This window comes from Macaca fascicularis, chromosome 16 (genome assembly GCF_037993035.2).
Source record: "Macaca fascicularis isolate 582-1 chromosome 16, T2T-MFA8v1.1".
In the NCBI taxonomy this organism is placed as follows: Eukaryota; Metazoa; Chordata; class Mammalia; order Primates; family Cercopithecidae; genus Macaca; species Macaca fascicularis.
The window spans coordinates 6,632,730-6,656,233 of record NC_088390.1 but is presented as its reverse complement, the minus strand read 5'-3'; the positions used below and the strand labels follow the sequence as shown (position 1 = coordinate 6,656,233).

The window sequence follows — 23,504 nt, the reverse complement described above, 5'->3', positions numbered from 1 at the left end:
GTGTACAGGAATCTTCAACTTTACCATAGCAATCAAGTTGCTTTCCAAAGTAGTTGGGGAATTTACTGCCATGCTAGTAGTCTGTAAGAGTACTTGTTTTTCCACATCTTTTTATGGATTTAAAATACCTCATTGTTTGAATATTTTTGATTCTAGTGAAGTCAATCATCTTTTCCTATTTTTATTGACAATTCAGATTTTCTGTCTAAATTGCCAGTTTCTATCCTTTGTCTGTTTCTCTATTGGATTGTTTATTTGTCTTATAGGTTTGTAGAAGTTCTTTATATAGTCTGGATATTGGTCCTATGTTAATTATACAGAGATCTACTTCCAGACTTTGGCTTGTCTGTTGACTTTAAGGATGTCTTTTTGTCAAATGGAAGTTGTAGTTTGGTTCAATTAAGTTCAAATATGTCAGTATTACATTTGAGCTTAAGAAAGTCACTTCTGCCCTGGTGTCATACTGATTGTCTTGTGTATTTTCTAATTAAAGCTTTAAAGTTTTCTTTCCACATTTAGGTCTTCATTCCATTTAGACTTTAAGTGTCCAATGCGAGGCAAGGATTCTGTTTTATGTTTTTCTCTACGGATGCTAGTGGTCTTAGCACTGTTTTTTGAACAGTGTAGTTCATACTCACTGAGTTATCATGCTGCCTTTGTCACATCCATGAAGTCTCATTGATTTCTGCCTGTGTTTGCATCACTCCCACACTGCCTTGAATGTTTTCTCACTAAGACTTTATCTTTGGTCAAGTAAGACTGCTGCCTCCACCAACTCCCCACTTCGCTGGTTGTTCTTCAAAGTTATTTGGGCTATTGGGATTTTACTCTGTATGAATTTTGGATCAACTTATTTAGATCCTTGAAAAAAAATCTGCTAGGGCTTTAATTGAATATGCGTTTGAAATTATGGATTATTTGGGGGGAGAACTGACATCGTTATGGTCTATTCATTCATGAAAACAATTTATTTAGACTGTCTTTCATGTCCTTTACCTTTTAAATTTTTCTGTAAAAGCCTTATACCTCTGTCATTAGATTTCTTCCAACATGCCTTATAGTTTTTGTTGTCATGTTAATGAGATTTTTTTCTCTTATATTTTCTATTAGTTATTTTGATATGTGGAGATAATACTGATTTTCTGTTTTCATCTTCTTATATCCGGAAACCTTGCTGACCCCTCTTCTCAGCTGTAATAGTCTTTCTGTACAATCTCTTTGATTTTCTGTATTGTCTCATTTTCAAATAAAGATAGCTTTATTTCCTTTCCCATTGCAGGTTAAATGTCTTATATGGAGTTCAGACTTTATTCTCTATCAAATTAGGGACCCATGGAAGGTTTTGAGTATAGAAGTGACATTTATTTATTTATTTATTTATTTATTTATTATTTTTGAGATGAAGCCTCGCTCTTGTCCCCTAGGCTGGAGTGCATTGGTGCCTTCTTGGCTCACTGCAACCTCCGCCTCCCAGGTTCAAATGATTCTCTTGCCTCAGCCTCCCGAGTACCTGGGATTACAGGTGGCTGCCACCACGCCCGGCTAATTTTTGTAGTTTTAGGAGAGATGGGGTTTCACCGCGTTGACCAGGCTGGTCTCGAACCCCTGACCTCAGGTGATCCACCCACCTCGGCCTTCCAAAGTGTTGAGATTACAGGCGTGAGCCACCGTACCTGGCCAGAAGTGACTTTTAAATATTACATTTGAGAAGAACAATTTTGGTAGCCAGAAGACAGTGTGAAGATAAACAAGAGATCAGTTAGGAGACACTGTTATTCTAGTCACAAGATACTGCAAGCCTGACCTTGGGTAATAGCAAAAGGGAAGGAAGGGCAGAGATAAATGTAAGAGCTATTTTAGAATGAGGATCAAAGGGACCAGGTAAATGAGTAAAGATGAGAGCGAAGATTCAGGCAGTCAGCCGTGATACCTAGGTTTCTGCTTATAAACCCGCCGTAATATTCATAGGAGGAAGAACAGTGTTGACAACAAAACGTCTGCTTCTCAGCAAGGCTAGGATAGATATTTGGAGCCTATCTGTGTATAGCTAATCATTCTCAGAGATTTGATTTGAATAGCATTTTCCTCAGTTCGTTCTTCAAAAATCTCCACGTAGGTAAGTACCAGCCTGCTGCGGAGCTTCCGGAGGCCCAGAGGTTGCAGAGTGAGCTTGATGTATTAGATGCGGATGTCCTTCCGGAAGAAGGACCATTTATTCTAGACCAAAGTGCGAGCTTCAAAGACGAGGTGTTAGCCGTGGCAAAAACAAAAGCAGTGAAGAAGCAGCCTGTGACTGAGAATGTGCCATTTAGGAAGAAAGATACACTGGCGCCAGCACGGCAGCAAGTATGAAATCGTTCCTTTCTTTTGGCCCATTCGTATTAATCTGACGTTGTCAAGGCCACAGAAACTGGTATGCGGTGGAGCCAGTTCTCAGGCAGCTGGATGCTAACAGTCCTTGAGTCTGGCTATTTAAGTCGTTCATATATTTTACAAAACATAACAATTTTTAATATTGTTACTAGAATAGAGAATTCTTTGTATTCCTGCTTTGGTAAGATCCTAACTAATATGATACCAATATCCTAATTGGGCAGGAGATTTTAAAATTCAATTTTTTTCCACTTCTGATTTGGAAGTGTGAGATTTGAGGGGATTAAGATTTGGTTCCTGCCGGGTGTGGTGGCTCAGGCCTATAATCCCAGTACTTTGGGAAGCGAGAGGATTGCTTGAGGCCAGGAGTTTAAGACTAGCCTGGGCAACATAGTGAGACCCCATCTCTACTAAAAACAAAATTAGCCAGGTGTGGTAATTCATGCCTGTAGTCCCAGCTATTTGGGAGCCTGAGGCAGGAAGATCACTTGATCCCAGGAGTTTGAAGCCGCAGTGAGCTATGATCGAGCCACTGTACTCCAGCCTGGGCAGCAGAGTAAGACCCTGTCTTAAAGAAAAAAAAAAAAAAATTAGTTCCTACTGAAGATAAATATCGATCAAGAATAATTACTGCATATTAAAAGGGCATCCTAGGGTGAATGCTTTCTAATATGGCTTTGGGAGCCAGCAGGGTACAACTTGGTTTAAAACTACGTTATATTTTAAACTTCTGTTTAAAACTTACTTATGGCCCTATCAGTGGAAAACTGGCCAAAAGACCACCTCCTGGTCGAATACCCTTATTGTATTAGTGACATTTGGTGGCTTTGCCCAAAGGCTTCTGTAGCAAATCTGTTTATTTTCAGGTGGCCTCCGAAAAGGAGAGTTAGCACTTATCACAAGATATTGACAGATAATGGATTAGGATCAAGTCTGTTTCTTCCCAAACTTCTATGGCAGGGGGCGGCCATGAATCATCGAGATGTCAAGGTTGAACCTGTAAGAATTCAAATGGGAGCTCTTCTCCAGAGACAGAGCCTCATTCTCGATAACATTTTTTAAGTAGCTGTATTCATTCTATTTAGACCTAAGGCCCAGAGAGGTTAAGTATTTTAACGAAGAATGTTTTACACATTACTTGAGCCCAGAAATTCTAGACCAGCCTGGGCATCACAGTGAGACCCTGGCTCTCCAAAAAATAAAAAATTAGCCAAACCTGTTATTTCACATGGTATCTCACACCTGTGATCCCAGCTACTCAGGAGGCTAAGGCAGGAAAATCACTTGAGCCCAGGAGTTTGAGGCTGCAGTGAGCTATGATCATACCTCTGCACCCCAGCTGGGGCATCAGAGTGAGACCCTGTCTCTTAAAAACAAAAAAAGAGAAGAAAAAAGAAAAATAATTTAACAATATGATACGAATTTTTTTTGTTTAGGAAACTAATTGTAAATAAATAAAAATGTATTTTATATATTGTTTATATGTTTAAAGGTGTCAGGCAGAGCCAGGGATTTCAATTCCACACCCTCCACCCCGCCCCCTACCATGATTGTTTCAATGAAATTTACACTCTCCCCCAAATTTCTGCCACAGTGCTTTCTACTCAGGTTTTTCTGAATTGATACATGAATAACATGGAGAACTTGGAGCTTCAGTGAGTCAGAGGTTGAAACCATAGTTTCTTTGATACTTGTTTGGCTTTATAATTCTTACTTATCTTTCACAGGGACTCCGCAAAGCTGAAAGAAGTAGACAAAGCCAAATTCACAGTAAAAGCAGAGTGCAGCAGACAACAGTTTCATCCAGATTAAAAATGAACCGGCAGCCTGTGAAAGACCGCAAGGCACCATGGATACCCCCAAACCCCACATCGCCACCAGCGTCTCCTAAATGGTATGTGAAAACTCAAGGGACCATTTGTGTATGTGATTCTCTTTTTCCTCCACATATTAAAGGCAACCTATAGCTTATAAGGAGCAAATGAAGTAGTAGCCTTAATTTTTTCCATTAAACAGAAATGCTTTTTTGGGTGAGTCATACATGAGAAGTCTTTGTCTGGAAGCTTGTTGGTTCCTTCTTCTGCCTGACTGTGGTTGGAACACCCTTCCATGGGCCACCCCAACACTGGGACATGTGTGATTGTATGGAAGATGGTGGGCTTCCCTTCACTTGTCTCTTCTGCCAATAGATTCTAGTAACTTTAGGCCAGGGACTGTGTCTTTTTTATATTTGAATGTCCAGTGCCAGGCACATAGTAGGCATTCAGTAAATCTTTGCTGAGTAAATAAATATATTAAAATAATTCTAACTCCTAAGTCAAGATAATTATGAACTATAAAGCCATATAGATCTCACCAACACTGTCTAAGCTGCAGGGAGCAATTAGGGTAATGTTGACGTTACTGTCTTGTCATCCCCATTCAGAGCACATTAGAATGAGAAGCTGCCATTCCACAGGGTTAGAGAGGAGAGGAGCAGGGTCCGGTTAGGTGGAAATAATCTTTGGGGGAATCGGTTGAAGATAAAGGGGAGCTTGTTTACCGTGAGACAGTAGTTCTTGAAAACACAATGGAAAGGACCAGGAGGTGGGACGGAAAAAAGGAAGAAGTAAAAAGCAGTGATGTCAGGGGAGAACAAGGGAGAAGATGGGTGATTGCAGGGTTCTGTCTTTGGAGCCATCAGAAGTCAGGGTGAGCAGCCCGGTGGAAGAGAAGCTCCCTAAGATTCCAGGTGAATGTGAAGGAATGGCTGTGCTCATCCATCCACTCTCATTTTCAAGTTAAGGAAACAATGTTTAGAGAATTTAATGTCTTATTCATGTAACAGCCAGACCTAAAATCAGGTCTTCTGATTTCATAATGTGCTTTTTTTGTTTTTATTACTCTATTCTGTTTTCTGTATTTTTGTATACAAGTATTAATATGGAGATGTACATTCAGTTGGTAAGCTCAATGGTTGAAGTTTGTATTATAAACCAAATGTACAGTGGACTGTCTTTTAGAGTGCATGTGTGGTGGGTAGAGCAGGGTGGGTGACGCTTCCAGGCTCACAGTGCTGTTGGGCCTTATAAAGATACAGAGTTGCCTTATAATATGAAATGTAATTAGTGATCCAAATCTATATATTATAACAGAGTTTTGTTGACACTCACCCAATATTCTGTAATTGATCACTGTTTCTCATTTAAAATGGTGATGGCTTCTTTGAAGCAAAGAAGAATTTCTCCCCTTTGACACTGCACCTGAGTGCAGGAGGATCTTACTTTTCTTCACATTCAGCTTCTACCGTAGGGCCCCGTGCTACAGATCACCATTAATTTAATGCTGTTGTCGTCTCTGAGCTGGCACCTGCTTGGATGAGTCATTGGATACAGAGCAAATGATGACAAAGGTATGCTTTTCTATTTTTTTCAGTGCCGCATGGCTAAAGGTGAAATCTAGCCCCAGAGATGCCACCAAAGAGCCTCTCCAGCCAGAAGGTCCTCAAGAGGAAAGTCACCTGACAGGTGCTGTTGAGCACGAAGCAGCCAGGTTTGTGCTGGTGTTTTTCAGATCTTTGAGAATTAAAGAGCTCCTTTTACATAGACGTGGAAGTGACCCCTTTCTTCTCTTTCCTGTGTTTAAAGTTGGTTATTTAAAATGTAGATTATTTTTAAAAATAGAATACATAAAATGTAGTTTATTAAAGTTTTCAGTCAAACTATGTAGCTTATAGTGAGCTCTGCTATTTTTTCTTATTCATTCATAAATTATATATGTGTCAATTATATATCAGTTGCTAGTTTTGTATATGACACTGTTATGAGCTCTATGGAGACTTTAAAAAGGGCAAAAAGGCCATAATCCCAGCCCTTGCTTATTTATAGTCAATAGAGAAGTTACGTAGTTAACTATAATTTAAGATAGAACATGGTATGTAACCTAGGAACTGAGAGAGTTTAGAAAGGGGAGAGCGTTACTTCTTGCTGCAGAGGTCTAGGCTTCATGGATGCAGATGGAAATTAAACTAGGACCAGAAGAACAGGCAGGATTTCAATATGGGAAATGAGATGAGAACATTCTATAGGAAGAGAGCAGTGAAAACAGGTTTCTCTGTATTCATTTGGCTGAAATTGTTCTTACAATTATGGGAAAGTAAAAATGAAAGCAGTCCATTAAATAATTTGACAATATTCATATATCCAAAACCAAAGGAATCAAAGCACTTTTACATACAACCGAGTTGTTCACAGTTAACTTTTCCTTTTTGTTTTTATTTGACTTCACTCTGCCTGTATGGCTCCTGGGGGCTCACTGTTGGTCTAAACTTGAAGGTATAGCAAGGGTTTTGTTTGAGTCTAATAAGAAACCCTAAGTACAAGTGATAGCTAGTTTTCTTGAGAACCTTTGAGACAGGTTCTCATTGCTTTGTGCATCAATGTCTTTTGACATGGAACACGTTCTAGAGAGCTTTAGGGGTACGGAGAGGTTATGTTACCTACTGAGTACCTTAATAGAGCCAGGATTGGTGCTCTGCAGGGATCCTGACTTCTGGTCTGTTTCTGTGATGATGGCACCCTGTGGTGTCGAGGCAGAATTGGTTTGACTCTTGACTGTCTGCTAGGCTCGCTTGGCTTGATGCTGAAACTTCCAAAAGATTGAAGGAACTAGAAGAATTAAAAGCCAAGGAAATTGACAACATGCAAAAACAGAGGTAAATATTTGCTCCTGAGGCAGGAAAAGGTAAGCAGGCCTGTTCTACATCTCTATACATTATGATAAATAGAGATTATTTAGGCCTAGCTACACTCCTTATGTGTGTTGGCTTTCTGCCTCCTTAAAAGACTGTGAAGTCACTTAAGAAGCCAAGTGGGGAGCCAAGACTGGAGCTCAGGGGAGTCCTTACTCTGCCTTGAGGTGAGTTGGGGTGACTCTTGATACTGTTCTCTAGGCTTGACTGGCTTGATGCTGAAACTTCTAGAAGAACAAAGGAACTGAATGAGCTCAAAGCCGAAGAAATGGATAGACTCCAAAAATTGAGGTATGTGTTTCCTTCTTAGGAAGAATAGTGGATGTTTGCCTGTTCTAATTGATCTAGATCTAGCAACCAACCTGGACTGTTAAGGCTTAACTTCATTACATGAATGAATGAATACTTGCTTGTCTACCTGTATATTATACCATATTTTTTGCTAGGAAATGCCTGTTTTGTGTGGAGTTTGGAGGAGAACTGAAAAAAAATATGTAATTGTGGAGAAGTTCTGTCTGAAAGATCAGAGTCTTATGTGTATTTGTTTGGACTGCCCTCAAAGGTACTTTTCTCTAGCCAGATGTCAGCCCTTCCAAGGGCAGAAGATGAGTATGATGCACGTACATATTCTGCTCATGTGAATCAACATATAGCTACTTTAGTTTCACGTGTTAGCTTGAATGCAGACTATGGTTTTCAAATGCGGTTCCCTTTTTCTGTTCACTCCATAAGTGTTTTCAAGACTGTAGGCACTATCGGAGTAAAGAAGCTTGTTAAAAGATTTAGTCCAGCTGCTGCTGCAATTGCCTCATTTTTCCAACTCTGATAGTTCACCCTATGCTCACATTAACAGAATACTCTGTGAAACCTGTGTGCATTCTGTCACCATTCATGATGTAGTGTTCAGTCTCAGGTTAGAAGGGCTGTGGGTATATCGTTAGAAGGCCAAGACTTTTTGTCTGTCATAAAGATTTCAAGTCATACAATCCCAGAATCTTGGGATTTGAAGGATCTTTTCCCCGGAGCTGGTGCTTTTGGCTCCTCTCTACTATCTCCACTGAGGAACTGTCCAGTGTATTTACACACACCCTCTGTGATGGGATAGTCACTACTGTCTGAGGGAATCCATTTCATGGTCATTTATCGCTAAAAAGGTGTGACCTTAGGCTGTGCTGAAATTTGGTTCTCTGTGACTCTTACGCACTTGTCGTTTGGGCCATATAGCAAAAGCTTCATCCTCTGTGTCCCGTTTATTCCCCTGTGTGTTTTTACTTCAAAAATTAAACATATCACACACATAGAAGAACATACTAAATGCACATATGCAATCCAAAATATTACAGAATGAACATCCACGCACCACCATCGTAAGCCAAGAAATCAACCATTGCCACTGCTACAGAAGTTTCCAGCATATCCCTCCTCAGTTGTATCCCCTTTCCCCCTAGAGGCAGCCACTGTCCTGATTCTTGTGTTGATTTTTTCATTAGTCTTCTTCATAAATCTGTCATCTATGTGTGTATCCCTAACAATATCTTGTTTAATTTTAAAAACTGAGAAACAGGCACAAATCTAACTGAACATGCAAAGGGGCAGTGTTGCTGGTAGTATCAGATGAAGACTCCTAGGGGAAGACAGGTTGAACAGAGTCTGGATCCTAATCTGATTTGTGCTTTCATGAGAATTTGTAGGTGCCCCACTCAGGAGGTCACTGAGCAGGGTCAGGAGTGAGTCCTGCACACACAGGGCGTCCTCCATCTGGAGGGCCTGTCGGTGAGCCAGGTCCATTGGACTTCGGGAGGAAGCCTTGTCAGGAGAGGGGCTGCGCTGTAGTACACGGCTTCTCGGCTCGCTCTGGTCAGCTACTGTGGGGATGGGATGAGTGTCCTTAGCAGACAGCAGGTCTGCAGAGAGCAGCAGAAACTTCATCAGCAAAAGGGCAAGACAAGCCAGGAATCTAGGCTTAGACCTCCCATCTCCCATATTGTGTTGTAATCTTCTTCAGTTTACTTGCTTGTTTTGATGGAGCACGTGCTATTGTAACTGCTTCTTTTTTTTTTTTTTAATTAGAGACAAGGTCTCACTATGTTGCCCAGGCTGGTCTTGAACTCCTGGGCTCAAGTGACCCTCCCGCCTTGGCCTCCCAGAGTGCTGGGATTAGGCATAGGGCACCACACTCTGCTTAATTTAGCTTCTTGAGAAGGGATAATGGGAATAAATCCTTTCAGAGCTTTCAAGTCTGAAAATGTCTTTGTTTGCTGATAAACCTTACTACTCTCATATTTGCTGGTAGCCTTACTGGGTATAGAAGATTATTTTTATTGGAAATTTTTAATTAAACTCCTTACTGTGAGGTAATCATAGAGTCACACGAAGACCCAGTTTCGCCAAATGGTAGCCTCTTGGGAAAATACATCTCAGTACTACAACCAGGATATTAACATTGGTATAGTCCAGATACAGAACCTTCCCACCCCCAGGAGCCCTCGTGTTGCCACACCTACTTCTCTCCTACCCCCATTCACTGCTTGGCTAAATATCTCCTGGCAACCACTCATCTGCTCTCCCTGTCTATAATTTTGTTATTTCAAGAGTGTTATTATAAGGCCGGGCGCGGTGGCTCAAGCCTGTAATCCCAGCACTTTGGGAGGCCGAGGCGGGCGGATCACAAGGTCAGGAGATCGAGACCACAGTGAAACCCCGTCTCTACTAAAAATACAAAAAATGAGCCGGGCACGGTGGCGGGCGCCTGTAGTCCCAGGTACTCAGGAGGCTGAGGCAGGAGAATGGCGGGAACCCGGGAGGGGGAGCTTGCAGTGAGCCGAGATCGCGCCACTGCACTCCAGCCTGGGCAACAGCGTGAGACTCCGTCTCAAAAAAAAAAAAAAAAAAAAAAAAAAAAGAACATCTGAGCCTGTGGTCCCAGCTATTTGGGAGGCTGAAGTGGGAGAATCACTTGATCCTGGGAAGTCGAGGCTGCAGTGAGTCACGGTCATGCTGCTGCACTCCAGCCTGGGCAACAGAGCAAGACCCTGTCTCAAAAAAAAAAAAAGAACACCTGAGTTCTTTCCAGTGTGGGGCTATTACGCATACAGTTTCTGTAAACAGTAGTGTACACATATTTGTGTGAACGTAAGTTTTCCTTTTTTCCTGGATAAATGCCCAGAGGGCAGTTGCTGGGTTGTGTGCTAGTGGTGGTTTGTTTTGTTTTCTTCCAAACTGCCATCCTGTTTTCCAGAGCAGCTCTGTCTGTTCCCACCAGCAGTGTTGGAGGGATCCAGTTGTTCCGCATTTCTGCCCACACTTGGTGTGTCATTCTGCTTTCCTGTAGGCGTTCTGATGGGTGTATAGTGACCTCTGAACATCTTTTCATGTACTTGTTTGCTCTCCACTCAGTCTTTGCTGGCATGTGGCCGTGGGTTTTTCTGCAGTGTTTGGCTGCAGTCGAGCAGTTATTTTCTAAGTTTTCCATCTTTCTAGACTGCCGCTTTCTTGGTTCTTTTGATAGAGAGAGCAGACTTTATTTGCATTGGAGACTTCTTTTTTGTCTGTGCCTATTGGTGTTTGGGTTGCCGGCTTCTCCGGTACCTACTCTGGGATATATGAGGCAAAGAGAAATCCCAGAGAACTCACTGCTCTGTCATTCTTTTGGTCCCAGTGTCCCGAGGTGATGTGCCTTCTCTACTTCTCTCCAAGTCCTCTTAGGTTTGCGTATATTTAATGTCCAGGATTCTTAGTTGTAATTAACAGGAAGAAGAGGGGAAAGTACATTTTTTCAATCTCTTCAGAAGCAAAAATCTGAGCATTTCTGCTCATCATCTTATTTCCAATGAGAAATCAGAATTGCTTTTGATCCTTCTCTGGAGACTCACAGACTCTGCATGATAGGACTTATTATGGATGTGTTTTCATTCATCAGTAGACCTTTCAGTCTGGCAGTTTATTTCCTTTAATTCTGAGAAGTTTTCGTGCTTTATTTTGTACTTTTTTTTTTCTTGTCTCTGTTTTCTCTATTCTTTCTGAAACTCCTGTTCTTTGATATTGGACTTCCTTGTTTGGTCCTCTGATTTTCTTATCTGTTTCTTCCTGTTTTCTTTCTTTCTTTCTCCTGTTCTACCTCCACCCCTACCCTCCCTCAGTAGGAGATTTCCTCCAACTTGAACGTTTAACCTATTGAGCTTGTGATTTCTGCCACAGTGTTTAAATTTTAAAATTTAAAAAATGTTGAGAGCTCTGTTATATTCTCCAAATATCTCTTACTCAGTCGTCTCATATCCTTCTTTATGGATACAGTGCTGTTCTCTTTCTGAATATATTTACACGTTTCCCCTGCCTTTTGACCTACATAATCTTTTTCTTTCCCTCCTCAGATACCTAGTAATCTTGGCTATCTTCTCATGTTTAAATGTAGGGGGAGTGATTACTGGTCAAAAACAGAGTATGTGGGTTGCCATTTGTATTGTGGTTTTTTAAATAATTGTTTCTATTGTGGTATAATTTACATATAGTAAAATGCAAAGAACTTAAAGGTACAGTTCAATGAATTTTGACAAATGTATGTCCCTGGGTAACCAAAACACTAATCAAGATAGATAATTTGTACTTCAACCTAGAAAGTTCCCACATGTCCTTCTTGGTCGTTCTCTCCTCCACACCCCCATCGCTCACAGAGGCAGCTGCTTTGATTTCTTTTACTGTAAGTAGCTTTGCCTGTTCAGACTTTATATGAGTAGAATTATCAAGATCTACCCCATTGTGTCTGGCTTCTTTTGCTCAAGAAAATGTTTGCAATTCATCCACGTTGTGTGTGCATCAGCATAGTTCATCCATATTAGTGCAGAGTAGTATTCCATTGTGGGAATACACCACATTCTGTTTGTTCATTCTCTTGTGAATTGACATTTGGGCTTTCCCATTTATAGTTAGTATGAATCAAGCTGGTACAGACATTCCTGCACAAGGCTTTTTGTAGATATATGCTTTCATTTCTCTTGGGTAAATGCCTAGGAGTATAATTTCTGGGTAATAGGATAGGCAGTTGTTTAATTTTATTAAACGAGCCATATACATTTTCCAGAGTAGTAGCATTTTTTACTCTCATCAGCAGTGCATGCGAATTCGTTTCTACTGGTTTCACACCCTTGCTAACAATTGAGCTTGTCATTCTTTTAGTGATTCTGGTAAGAATGTGGTGGGATCTCCTTGTGATTTTAATTTGTGTTTCCTTGACGAATGATGTTGGGCACCTTTTCTAGCGCTTATTGTGAAGTGTTGGTTCAAGTCTTTTGCCCATTAGAGTTTTTTTTAAGTGTTGATTTGAGTTCTTTGTATTTTCTGGATATGAGCCCCTTGCCAGATATGTGTGCAGCAGATATTTTCTCGTAATACTGTGGCCCACCCACAGATCTTCGTAATGGTGTCTTTTGATGACTAAAAGTGTTAAATTCTGATTAAGACCAGTTTATCAATTTTTCTTTTCTGGTTAGTCATTCTTGGTGAACTAGCTAAGAAACCATTGCCTATGTTAGGGTCTCAAGGATTTTCTCTTATATTTTCCTTTAAGTGCTGTATAGTTTTACGATTTATTCTTATATCTGTGATTCATTTAGAATTAATTTTTGTTTATGAGATGAAATACTGATCAAAATTCATTTTCTTTAATGGATATCTGGCTATTCAAGCACCGTCTGATGAAAGTAACACCTGGACTATTTGTTAAGGACACTTAGATTGGTCTTCAGGTCTTTCCTTTGGCCTGGGTCAGACTGCCCGGAGAAGTTTTCTGATCTTTGGCCCAGAGAGTAAGAATCAGGATGTTGCTATCCTAGGAGCCGAGCTGAGGAAGGGGGCTGTGAGTCTAATAACACAGCATTCAGCCTGCATACGTGACCCCTGCCTCTTTTCGGTATGGTACCTACAGCCTCAACTGTGATTGGGTGCCCCTAGTCAAGAGACCCTCACACAGAGAATGAGCCATCAGACTTCTCCTAGAGTTGGAAAGAGGCGGCTGTATAGTGTGTGAAGTAGGGAAAGGGATCTAGGAGTCTAATTTCTCAAACGTCATTTGGCTCTTCTCGTCAGTTTTTAAACCACCCCCTCCCAGCTTAGCCCAGGCCTAGACGTACCTGGTACTACCAGTTGTGTGCCTGGTGAAGTCAGCAGTACAAATTGTGTGGGTTCTAGTTTTTCCCACTACTGGCCTTAGAAGTCAACTTCCTGTCTATGGCCATACCACCCTGACTGCACCCGGTCTCGTCTGATCTCGGAAGCTAAACAGGGTCGGGCCTGGTTAGTACTTGAATGGGAGAAGTCAACTTCCTCAGTTCAGCTAAGTTAGTTATCGCTTTTGTCCTTTGTTTTCCAGCACCATTTTTTTCTTCCTTATCCTTGTGGGTGTAAAGCTAACTCTATGGTTGTTTTAGTGGAATTTGGAGAGGGAACAAAATTAGTTTCTTTTGTTCAGTTTACTATCCTCTTTAGCTGTTAATGGCAACCATTATTTTTTTAAAGTATACTCAGTGCCTAACACACTTCAGATGTTACCTAAATCTTTGTGCCTAAAGTAAGGCCTAGGACCAGCACTGTCACATCACCTAAGAGCTTGTTGGAAATGCAGACTCTCAGGCCTTACTCAGACCAGCTGAATTGGAATCTGCATTTTCACAAAATCCCCAGGAGATTAGTGTGGCCATGAAGGGTTAGAGAAGCTCATGGTCATTTTATCTCCCTTCACCTGGAGTGGTAAATAAATATGCAAAATAGGATATTTTATTGCCTTTGATTTTAATTTTCAATTTTATTTCTAAATAGTGTTTCTGCCACCCAGTTAGCAGACAAGGTAGAGGAGGCAGTTCTGGATCGTTTGAAGCCTCTCTTGATCAAGGCCCAGGTAATCTAGTTCATTTCATTTGGTTGCTTTTTGGAAGTTCTAGATTTAAAATGAGTTGCTACAGAGGTTTCATTGATCCTTTATAGGGCTAAGTGTCTCTGTGGCAGCTGGAAGATACCCCCAGACCACCACACACTACTGATGTGCCCTCCATTGTGGAGAAGGGATAGAGATAAAGGGACAGGGGAAAAGTCCTCCTTTTGAGAAAGTTGAGATTTTAGTTTGGGAAACAAGTTGGGATTGTAATCCCTGTTCCGAATGAAATAGATCTGTTGGTGAAGTCAGTGTTCCAATAGCAGCTTTCACTCGAATACTGTGTTTTTTCACCTCAGTGGTTTGGAATGATGGGCTCTATTTTTCCAAAGGAGAAAGATGTTAGGACAGCTTCTGTGCACAATCCAGTACTTTCTTGAGGATGAAATTATAGATGGTATCACCAAGAGGTTGTGCCATCCTCCCATAAGCAGTAAGCTCAATTCTATAGCCAGACCCTGTAGATCCACCCTGTAAATAGAAACAAACTTGTGTGTATGACTAGATGAGGCCACAGAAGAAAATTGTAAATTTAAATGGGATGAATGACATTCGGGATCCCTAAACAGGCCACTGAACTTCTCTATTCTTAGAGAAATGTTGAGTTTGTATTAGAGTCCATGGAAATCTCAGTAGCATGGAACTAGGAAGACTCTTAGAAATCAAGTAGTCGGCCGGGCGCGGTGGCTCAAGCCTGTAATCCCAGCACTTTGGGAGGCCGAGACGGGCGGATCACAAGGTCAGGAGATCGAGACCATCCTGGCTGACACGGTGAAACCCCGTCTCTACTAAAAAATACAAAAACTTAGCCGGGCGAGGTGGCGGGCGCCTGTAGTCCCAGCTACTCGGGAGGCTGAGGCGGGAGAATGGCGTAAACCCAGGAGGCGGAGCTTGCAGTGAGCTGAGATCTGGCCACTACACTCCAGCCTGGGCGACAGAGCGAGACTCCGTCTCAAAAAAAAAAAAAAAGAAATCAAGTAGTCTTGAGCTGTAGACTAGCTGAAAAAAAAAAAGAAATCAAGTAGTTCAACTTCCTCATTTGATCACTGAGGAAGCTGTGGAACAGGGAAGTTGAATGACTTGCATAAAGCATGCAGCTATTCTGACAGTGTTTACAGAGTTGAGGGAAGAAAAAGGCTGGAAAGCCAAGATCAACACGTGGCATTTGTTTCCATGAAGACAAAGTGCTTGGAATTGCTGCAAAAAGTCTAATATAGCTAAAGCTGATGAATCGTTCCACACAAGTTATTCTGGTAATAGAATTCATTTGTACTAATAGGAGCTGTAAGTTTTTATACTCCATGAATGTATTTGTCTGTTTTAATAGAGAGTCAATTCTGCTACAGAAGCACATACTCATTTGAAGGATGGCTCGTCAGTAAATACAGCAACAGCCCAGCCTGCACAGGAGGTATGCGTTGTGTGGTGCTGGCATTCTGGTATTATTGCTTGATAATGTCTTTAGTTGTAATGGAAATGAAATACAGATTACTTTGCAAACACTCGATTATCCTGCTCGAGAAGTATGAATATTATTTTTCACATTTGGCATGTTAATTCTTCCAGTGTATTTTTAGTATTTAGACTTAGGTCAGCCTTGCAAACAGGGCACAGAAATCTTAGAGCCACAGGTTTGTGTTAGTGGCTCTGTCCCTCTGGATCACAGAGTGTCGGTGCCCTGTGTGGCCCTGAATGTTGATGGCCTGCGGCAGAAGAATGGCTGCCCTCATTTCCTTTCATTCAGCCTAGTTTCACTCATTACTGTCCTAATTTTCTTTATACTTGGGGCCTAATATTTATTGTTAGGCAAGCATGTTTTGAGTGCCTAATATGTGACCAGTATCTGGCCTAGTAGAGAGAAAAAGGTGGCCCAGGAAAAAAATGAAAACATTTGAGAAAAATAAAAACACATTTTCTTGTTGTCCACTCTGTACTCTTCCTCTGGAGGACCTGTTTTTAATATTTGTAGAAATGTTTCTGCCTTGCCTAGACTTAGAGCTGCAGAGCAGAAGGTGCAGGTTACATCCATTTAATCTTTGTGGAGTTTAGAAAGATATTTATTGCTTTAATTGCCCAGAGCAAGGAAAGGAAGCTTCATTCCAACTTCCTTCTTAGGTTTCAGAGCAGAAGGAAATTGGAATGAAGCTCCATTGGCCCAGTGACCTTAGGGACAGGAAGAAGGTAGATTTCAAGAATGTGTCCCTATTCTGATTTTTTTTTTTTTTTTTTTTTTTTTTTTTTTTTGAGACGGAGTCTTGCTCTGTAGCCCGGGCTGGAGTGCAGTGGCCGGATCTCAGCTCACTGCAAGCTCCTCCTCCCGGGTTTACACCATTCTCCTGCCTCAGCCTCCGGAGTAGCTGGGACTATAGGCGCCCGCCACCTCGCCCGGCTAGTTTTTTGTATTTTTAGTAGAGACGGGGTTTCACGGTGTTAGCCAGGATGGTCTCGATCTCCTGACCTCGTGATCCGCCCATCTCGGCCTCCCAAAGTGCTGGGATTACAGGCTTGAGCCACCGCGCCCGGCCCCTATTCTGATTATTAAGCAATATTTCAGCTGTAACATATTTTCATAATCTCTGTGATTATGACTTTATCGTTCCAAGGTTTTATGACATAATCTGATGTGAGGTGAGGCTTCTAAGACTGAAAGCTGAAAGTCAACATTTGGCCATTACAAATTCAACTGTGTTATGGCTTGGTGTTTTATGCAGCTTGGCCACTAAATGATATATATTTTTTTTCTAGAGGAATAGTGAGGCTAACATTTAACCCAGAGAGGCCACTCCATACTGCACTTTAATATGAAAGGAAAATGAAGTGACTATGAATTCTGGCAGTGAAATAGACATGTTCGAGTATACTAGGAGTGATCAGCCTTGTATATTGGAATTATTTTGTAGGCATTACATGATGTTTAACACAATTTATTGAAACAGAAAAGTAACTCTCTAGTATTTAGAATGCTGGGCTGTTAAATAGCAGCTTCACTGCAGAGTATTCCAGGCAGCACCATCAAGAGTCAGGGTTTACAAATTGAATGAAAACAAACAAAAGCAAACAAACTCATCAAAGTTGGCATGGTGAAGGAGAAAACTGTTTTTACTATGTTAACTTACAAAAGAGCTGGGAGACCTTGAACACAAATTCTCTGTGTACTCATCTTTAAAATGGAGGAAACATTTGCGAGTAAAATACAACTCTCTGTAGATTTACTTATAGGCAAGATTTTCTCTCGTATCCGGAAAAAGCTCTTGTAAAGGTACCATTGTAACATATCTGTCTATTGCTGCTACTATTGTCATTAACTAAACTTGCACATTAAATATATATTTTTCCAAAATGTATGAGTTATGTTAGAATTAAAAGTTATACATGCATATGGCCAAAATTTTAAATAATTCAGAAGAAGTATATGAAAAGTTACACCTCCCCAGAAGCAGGTGCCAATTGCTGTTCTATATTCTGCTTCTTTATTTATAATATATTTTTGTGCTCTTTTTGTATCATTGCATTGAGACCTTCTTATCTTTTTTGATGGGACATAGTATTTTTGGTGGTCCATTCTTTATAGATGGAAAATATACACATGCAAGCATTATCGGTTGTCTCTGATTTTTTTGTAATTTTATTATATTGGTTATTGAGTTTGATTCTTATTTCTTTAACTTTGATGAAGGTTGGACATTTTTTCATATCTTTATTGGCCATTAACATTTTCTTCTGTGAATCATTAAAGGTTTCTTAAATTGCTGTAGCTGTAACCATTCATTGAGTGTCTTATTTCATGCCCAGCACTATGCTAAGTGTCTCAACATGCAAGCTCTTATGAAATCCCTACAGCTCTGAAATACAAGATTATTTCCATATTACACATGAGAGGATTGAGGCCCACAGAGGTCGAGTAAACTTGCCCAAAGTTGCAGGCTTATGAGTGGGCAGAACCAGAATTTAATTCTAGAAATATTTCATCCCATTGCCTGATGTAATTAATTCCCCCAGCAAACATTCTTTACAAAAGCCTCTTTCAGGGCAGATTATAAACATGTATTCAAATCAAGAGAAATACAGAGCATGTAAAATTGCTTTGGAAACTGGGAAGTGCTTTTTGAATGTACAACATAGCAGGTCAAGAAAGGCTGGTATAGCTTTCCCAGACGATAGGTATGGAGTTTCAAAGACAAAGAATCCTGAACTTTGTGATGTCATATGAACAGAAGTTTTCACAGAAGCACTGCACCAAAAGAGAATCGTTACATCCTCTGGAATGTGTGACGTGTAAAATATTGGACATTCTCCTGAATGTAGCAAAAAGAAGATATTTGTTCTACCAACTGGAAAAACAGATGATAATGATAATTTACATGGACAATCATGGTATTACTTGGTTAATGCTATCATTTAAATGACTGTGATAAAAATCGTTCTGATTGCTTTTGATACTTACTGACTTAGGAGAATCTTGTTTTACCGTAGAAACTCTGCCATTTGGATCTGTGTGCTGTTGGTTTATTACGATTAACGATAATTTTCATGTTTTTCTGTTTGCATTATATTGTCTTCCCACCCCTAATCCACCCCACGCCTCTCCTCCCCACCCCACCCCACCCCATCTTGTAGGTTGCCGCTGTTGATTTTGAATCCAACAACATTCGTCGGCTTGATGATTTTTTGGAAGATTCTGCCCATGAGCTCTGGGCTGTGACTCATGCTAAGATCTTGGGGTCTGAAACCTTAGCCACCGTTGAGGACAGCAAGGATAGCCCAGATCTGGAGATCATGATGCGCAGAATGGAAGAGATGGAAGTAAGGTCTGGGGCCCCGGGTCTGGTCCGCCGCTAGGGACTGGCTTCTGCCGAGTGCAGTTTCTCCTCATGCCTCTGCAGCTTCATCTGTCAGAGTCACACAGTCCCGGTTTTAAATCCCTGCTCTATTGCCAACTAACTGTATGACCTTGGTATTGTCAACCCCTCTGATAAGTAGGGAGTTTTAAGGATAAAAAGAGGCATAGAGGATTCAGCACATTGCTTGCCATGTAACCCAGTAAGCGACCATTGTTATTATCCCCCTGATACCACTGATGTGTAATTCCAGAAACTCTGAGACCAGGGCCCGGGCCCACAAATGGAATCATAGACTTTTGCATCTGTCAGCTTGTACGTACTATTCAGTTGCCTCCTCTTCCCAGCTGTAGTGTGATCCTGTCAGATCACAGATAATTTTATCTTCTTCAATTTCTGTGATACTGCTTCACCCACTCTAACCCCTGGATTATTCAGTGCAGGAAAATGAGGTACAATAAGGAAGTAAGTGACATGGCCAAGGTCACAAAAAAATCCTGGCAGAGCCAGAACGAGAATCCAGGTCTCCTGACTCTCAATTCAGCATTTTCTTTTTCATTGCACCATGATTAAATCTAATTTCTGCTTTGCTGCTAAATAGAAACATTAGAGGAAAAACAATTTTTCTGGGGGGGATTTGAAAGTTTCAAGAATGCAGTTTACCCCAGTCTTGAAATCTCCCCTTGGCAATAGTTGTCTAGGCCTGGGGTGCTCAAAACAGTAGCCACTAGCCACAGGCACTTATTAAAATGCAAATTAATGAAAATTAAACACACTGTAAGGAGTCAGTAGTTAGTGGCTACTGTACTGGACAGGGCACTTACAGAACATCTCCTCACTGCAGCAGCTTCTAGTGGCCAGTGCTGGCTAGACTGCCTTTATGCTAATCGCTTCATTTTATTGTAGACTTTGTCTCATGAGCTAATTACTTCCTAGCCTGACAGATGCCCATGTCTGGCAATACGTCCATATCAGTTGTTTCTGCTGAACTTTTACATCTTTACCAGTTCTGGTTTGTAATGAAACTCATTTTTTCTCATAAATTAAACTTTTTTCTTTTTTTTAAAGAAATACCAGGAGTCCGTTCGTCAAAGATATAATAAAATCACATATGCTGATCCTCGTCTCTGGATGCAGGAAGAAAACAATGGTGAGTGTTTCCCCCATGTTTCCCCTAACATTTTATTCTGAAAAATTTCAAACATACAGAAAATTGAAAAACATGTAAACACTCATATACTCACCTTCTAGATTCTACAATTAGCATTTCACTCTCTTTGCTTTGTCACGTATCTGTTTATCCCTCTATCCATCCATCAGTTCATCTTATCTTTGCATTTCAAAGTTGCAGATAGTAGCACACTTTACCCCTAAAGTGTGCTTATTATCAACTAGAGTTTAATATTTACTTATGGCTCTTTTTTCAAGATAAAATTTACAGATGATAAAATGCACAGATCCTAACTGTGCTATTTGCTGGTTTTTGACAACTGGATAACATATCTGTTATGCAAACCCCTATCAAGATATGGAACATATCACCTCAGAAAGTTCCCTCATGCCCTGCCACGTAGGCAACCACTGTGCTTTCTGAGTTAGCTTTGATTGTCTAGAGTTTCATATAAATGCAGTCATATGACGTGTACCCTTTTGCCTAGACTTCTTTCAGTCACCATAGTGTTTTATAAATATATTTATGTCATAAATATATTAAATCTGTGTTGCTTATTTCCTGTTGCTGTTATTAACAAATTTAAGTTTGTAACAAGTTTAAGCTACATATTTGGTGGCTTAAAGCACAAATTGATTCTCCTATAGTTCTGGGGGCATTGAAATGAGGGTGTTGGCAAGTTCATTCTGGAGCCTCCAGGGAAGGATCTATTCCTTGTTTCTTTCAGCTCCTAAATTTTGGGCTATTAGGAATAAATCTGCTATGAATGTATCCATGTGTATAATTTGTGTGTATATCTTAAGTTTTTCTCTTGGATAAATACCTAATAACAAACTTGCCAGATCATAAAATTAGTTTGTGTTTAACTTTATAAAAAATTGGCAAATCTTTACCAAAGCAGCCTTGTTCCAGTTTCCTACATCCTTGCCAACATTTGGTGTCATCAGTCTTTTTCGTGGTCACCATCCTGGTGAAGGTGAATAATGATATTTAGAACCTTTTCAAGTGATTTTTTTTTTTTTTTTTTGAGACACAGTTTCACTCTGTTCCCCAGGCTGGAGTGCAGTGGTACAATCTCGGCTCACCACAACCTCCACCTCCTGAGTTCAAGCGATTCTTGTTGCATCAGCCTCCCAAGTAGCTGGGACTACAGGTGTGCGCCACCACGCCCAGCTAATTTTTTTGTCGTCAGTAGAGACAGGGTTTTGCCATGTTGCCTTCAGGTGACCCACCTACCTCGGCCTCCCAAAGTGCTGGGATTCCAAGTGTAAGCCACCGTGCCCAGCCTCTCAAAGTGCTGGGATTACAGGCGTGAGCCCTCTCACCTGGCCCCTTTTCAGGTGATTATTAGGCATTTGTATATCTTCCCTTGTGAAGCGTCCAGAATCTTTTGTCAGTTTTTTTGGGGGGTTGCTTGTCTTTTTGAGTCATAGAACTTCTTTATGTATTCTGGGTACAAGTTCTTTTCCAGATACATGTTTTTGTTTGTTTTGTTGTTTCTCTAAAATAATTTTAAGGAGATAATTTACATACTTAAATCTCACCTTTTTAAACTGTACAATTCTTTCGTTTTTAGTATATTTGCATAGTTGTGCAACTAATTCTAGAACATTTTCATCACTCCCTGTTCTTCTTTCTCCCACCCTGGCAGCCACCAGTCTACTTAGATAGTGGTTTTACAAAACAATTTTTTTCCCATGGAAGAAAAATGGGCTCAGCTGCTTATTTCCAAAATGTTTCATTATGAACAGACATTTTTAATTTTGATGAAGTCTAACTTATCAATTCTTTCTTGAGTGATTTTTGCTTTCTATGACCTAAGAAACCTTTATCTACTCCTAAGTAGAGAACAGAGTCTCTTGTTTTCTTCTAGAGGCTTTATGGTTTTAGTTTTATGTGTAGGTCTATGATTGATCTTGCATAAAAGTTTGCCTATGATTTGAGGTAGAGGTTGGGGTTCATTTTGGTTTTTCCTAATGGATGTCCATGTGTTCTAGTTCCATTTACTGAAAAGACTTTTGCTTTTCTCCTCCACTTTTCAAAATGTATACATTTGTATTTGGGCTGCAATGGCTAGGTTACTGTCACCACTTTGGCTGGGAAATGTTACTCAAATTCTGTTTGACTTGTGCTTATCAGTTACTGCCTTACTCAACAAAAGGAGGAGAGTAAAGTGCGGTTAAACATTACCTCTAAGGAATGTAAGTGCCCTGAGTACTCCCTCATGAAGACAAAAGGAAATGGGGGATGGAAGGTTTACCACAGCAGCCTGTGTCACATGTCATCATGTAAAATAGGACTTTGAGGTATTGTGTTAGAAAAAGTACTCTCCCTCTCAAATTCTGACCAAAAGATGAGCCATCTAAACAAAACACGAAGGTGTTGCCTTTTGTGTGCTCTCTATTTTCAAGTGCTCTGTGCTTTACTCCTGTTGTTCTCTCTTCCCCCTCAATCCTCCTCCAGCCTCCATTTTCATCCTCATATAATAGTCAAGCCATTCTTCAAGGCCGGGCTCAGTGATCCTGCTCGGCCTGTGCTTTCCCTGGCATCTCTGCACTGGAACTTAGCTCCCTTCCTGGCCCGTGAACGCCCATAGCACTTTCTGGCGTGTCCTACCATGTGTTCAAGGTATTTGTGAAGGGGTCTGGTCTCTCTCAACTGAGCCACAGATTCTTTGAAAGCAGAGAGGTTGTCATTGTGTGTTCCTCACCGTGCCTAGAACGGGACTGGCCCAGCAAGGGTCCTTTTCATCATTGTTGAGTCAGCCCTGGGCATTTTAGCGTCTTTCTGTGTGGAAGCAGAGGAAAGGAAAGTGTTGGAGGGCAATTCGTTTCCCTGATGGTTTGGCCACTGGCCATAAAGTTAGGTTGCATCATGTAGAAGACAGTCTTACAGAGAACTTAGTGTTCTCTGTTTTCAAGGATGATTTAAATTATTAGTCACTATCTGTGACTCTGCCCAGAGTCTAGGTGTGCATTTAAAAGGAGCTCTCTAGGACACTAAGAACTGAAATGAGGTTTTGGACACATTCTGGAATCATGGAATTGTTGTAAGTCTCGTTTCTGGTTGTTCTGTTTGTTTAACTTCATCACAAAACCCAATTTAAAGTGATCTTTGCGTTGTGCAGTATCTATGTCTCTTATCCCCTCTGAGAACAATTGAAAATTGGATTGCACTCTCAGTAATAGTTTTACAAAAGCTGACTTATGTCATACTTCTGTCTGACAGCAAGAAATCATAAGCATGTAAATGTGACCCAAGTCGCTTGACATATAGATGCTCCCTACTTCAGAGAAGGACAAATTTTCTTCCTACACTTGAAATACGTTTAAAATTATAAATAATCTGAAACTCAGAAGAGCTGTCAAGCCTGCAAGTTATAGTTAATAAATTAATGTTTTGACTATCATCATGCAGATTTTTTCAGCATTGCCCAGAGACAAATTAAATCCACTAATTAAGTGTTCAGGT

The 23,504-nt window shown here is 40.6% G+C and overlaps 1 protein-coding gene across 28 annotated transcripts in view; it reads left to right on the top strand.

The window, feature by feature from the left end:
* The window catches only part of KIAA0753 (KIAA0753 ortholog), a 64,525-nt gene that overhangs the window by 27,985 nt on the left and 13,036 nt on the right, over positions 1-23,504 (top strand). For 16 of the 28 annotated variants that reach the window (XM_074018391.1, XM_074018388.1, XM_045375504.2 and 13 more), the window contains 9 exons: positions 2,117-2,346; positions 4,101-4,267; positions 5,788-5,904; positions 6,977-7,066; positions 7,304-7,393; positions 13,913-13,991; positions 15,352-15,435; positions 18,642-18,827; positions 19,931-20,012. In XM_074018391.1, coding sequence (XP_073874492.1) covers positions 2,117-2,346; positions 4,101-4,267; positions 5,788-5,904; positions 6,977-7,066; positions 7,304-7,393; positions 13,913-13,991; positions 15,352-15,435; positions 18,642-18,827; positions 19,931-20,012 — 1,125 coding nt within the window. Of the gene's footprint in view, positions 1-2,116; positions 2,347-4,100; positions 4,268-5,652; positions 5,905-6,976; positions 7,067-7,303; positions 7,394-13,912; positions 13,992-15,351; positions 15,436-18,641; positions 18,828-19,930; positions 20,013-22,496; positions 22,662-23,504 lie in introns of those variants that run through there. The other 12 variants (XM_074018403.1, XM_074018401.1, XM_074018402.1 and 9 more) reach the window with 4 other exon arrangements.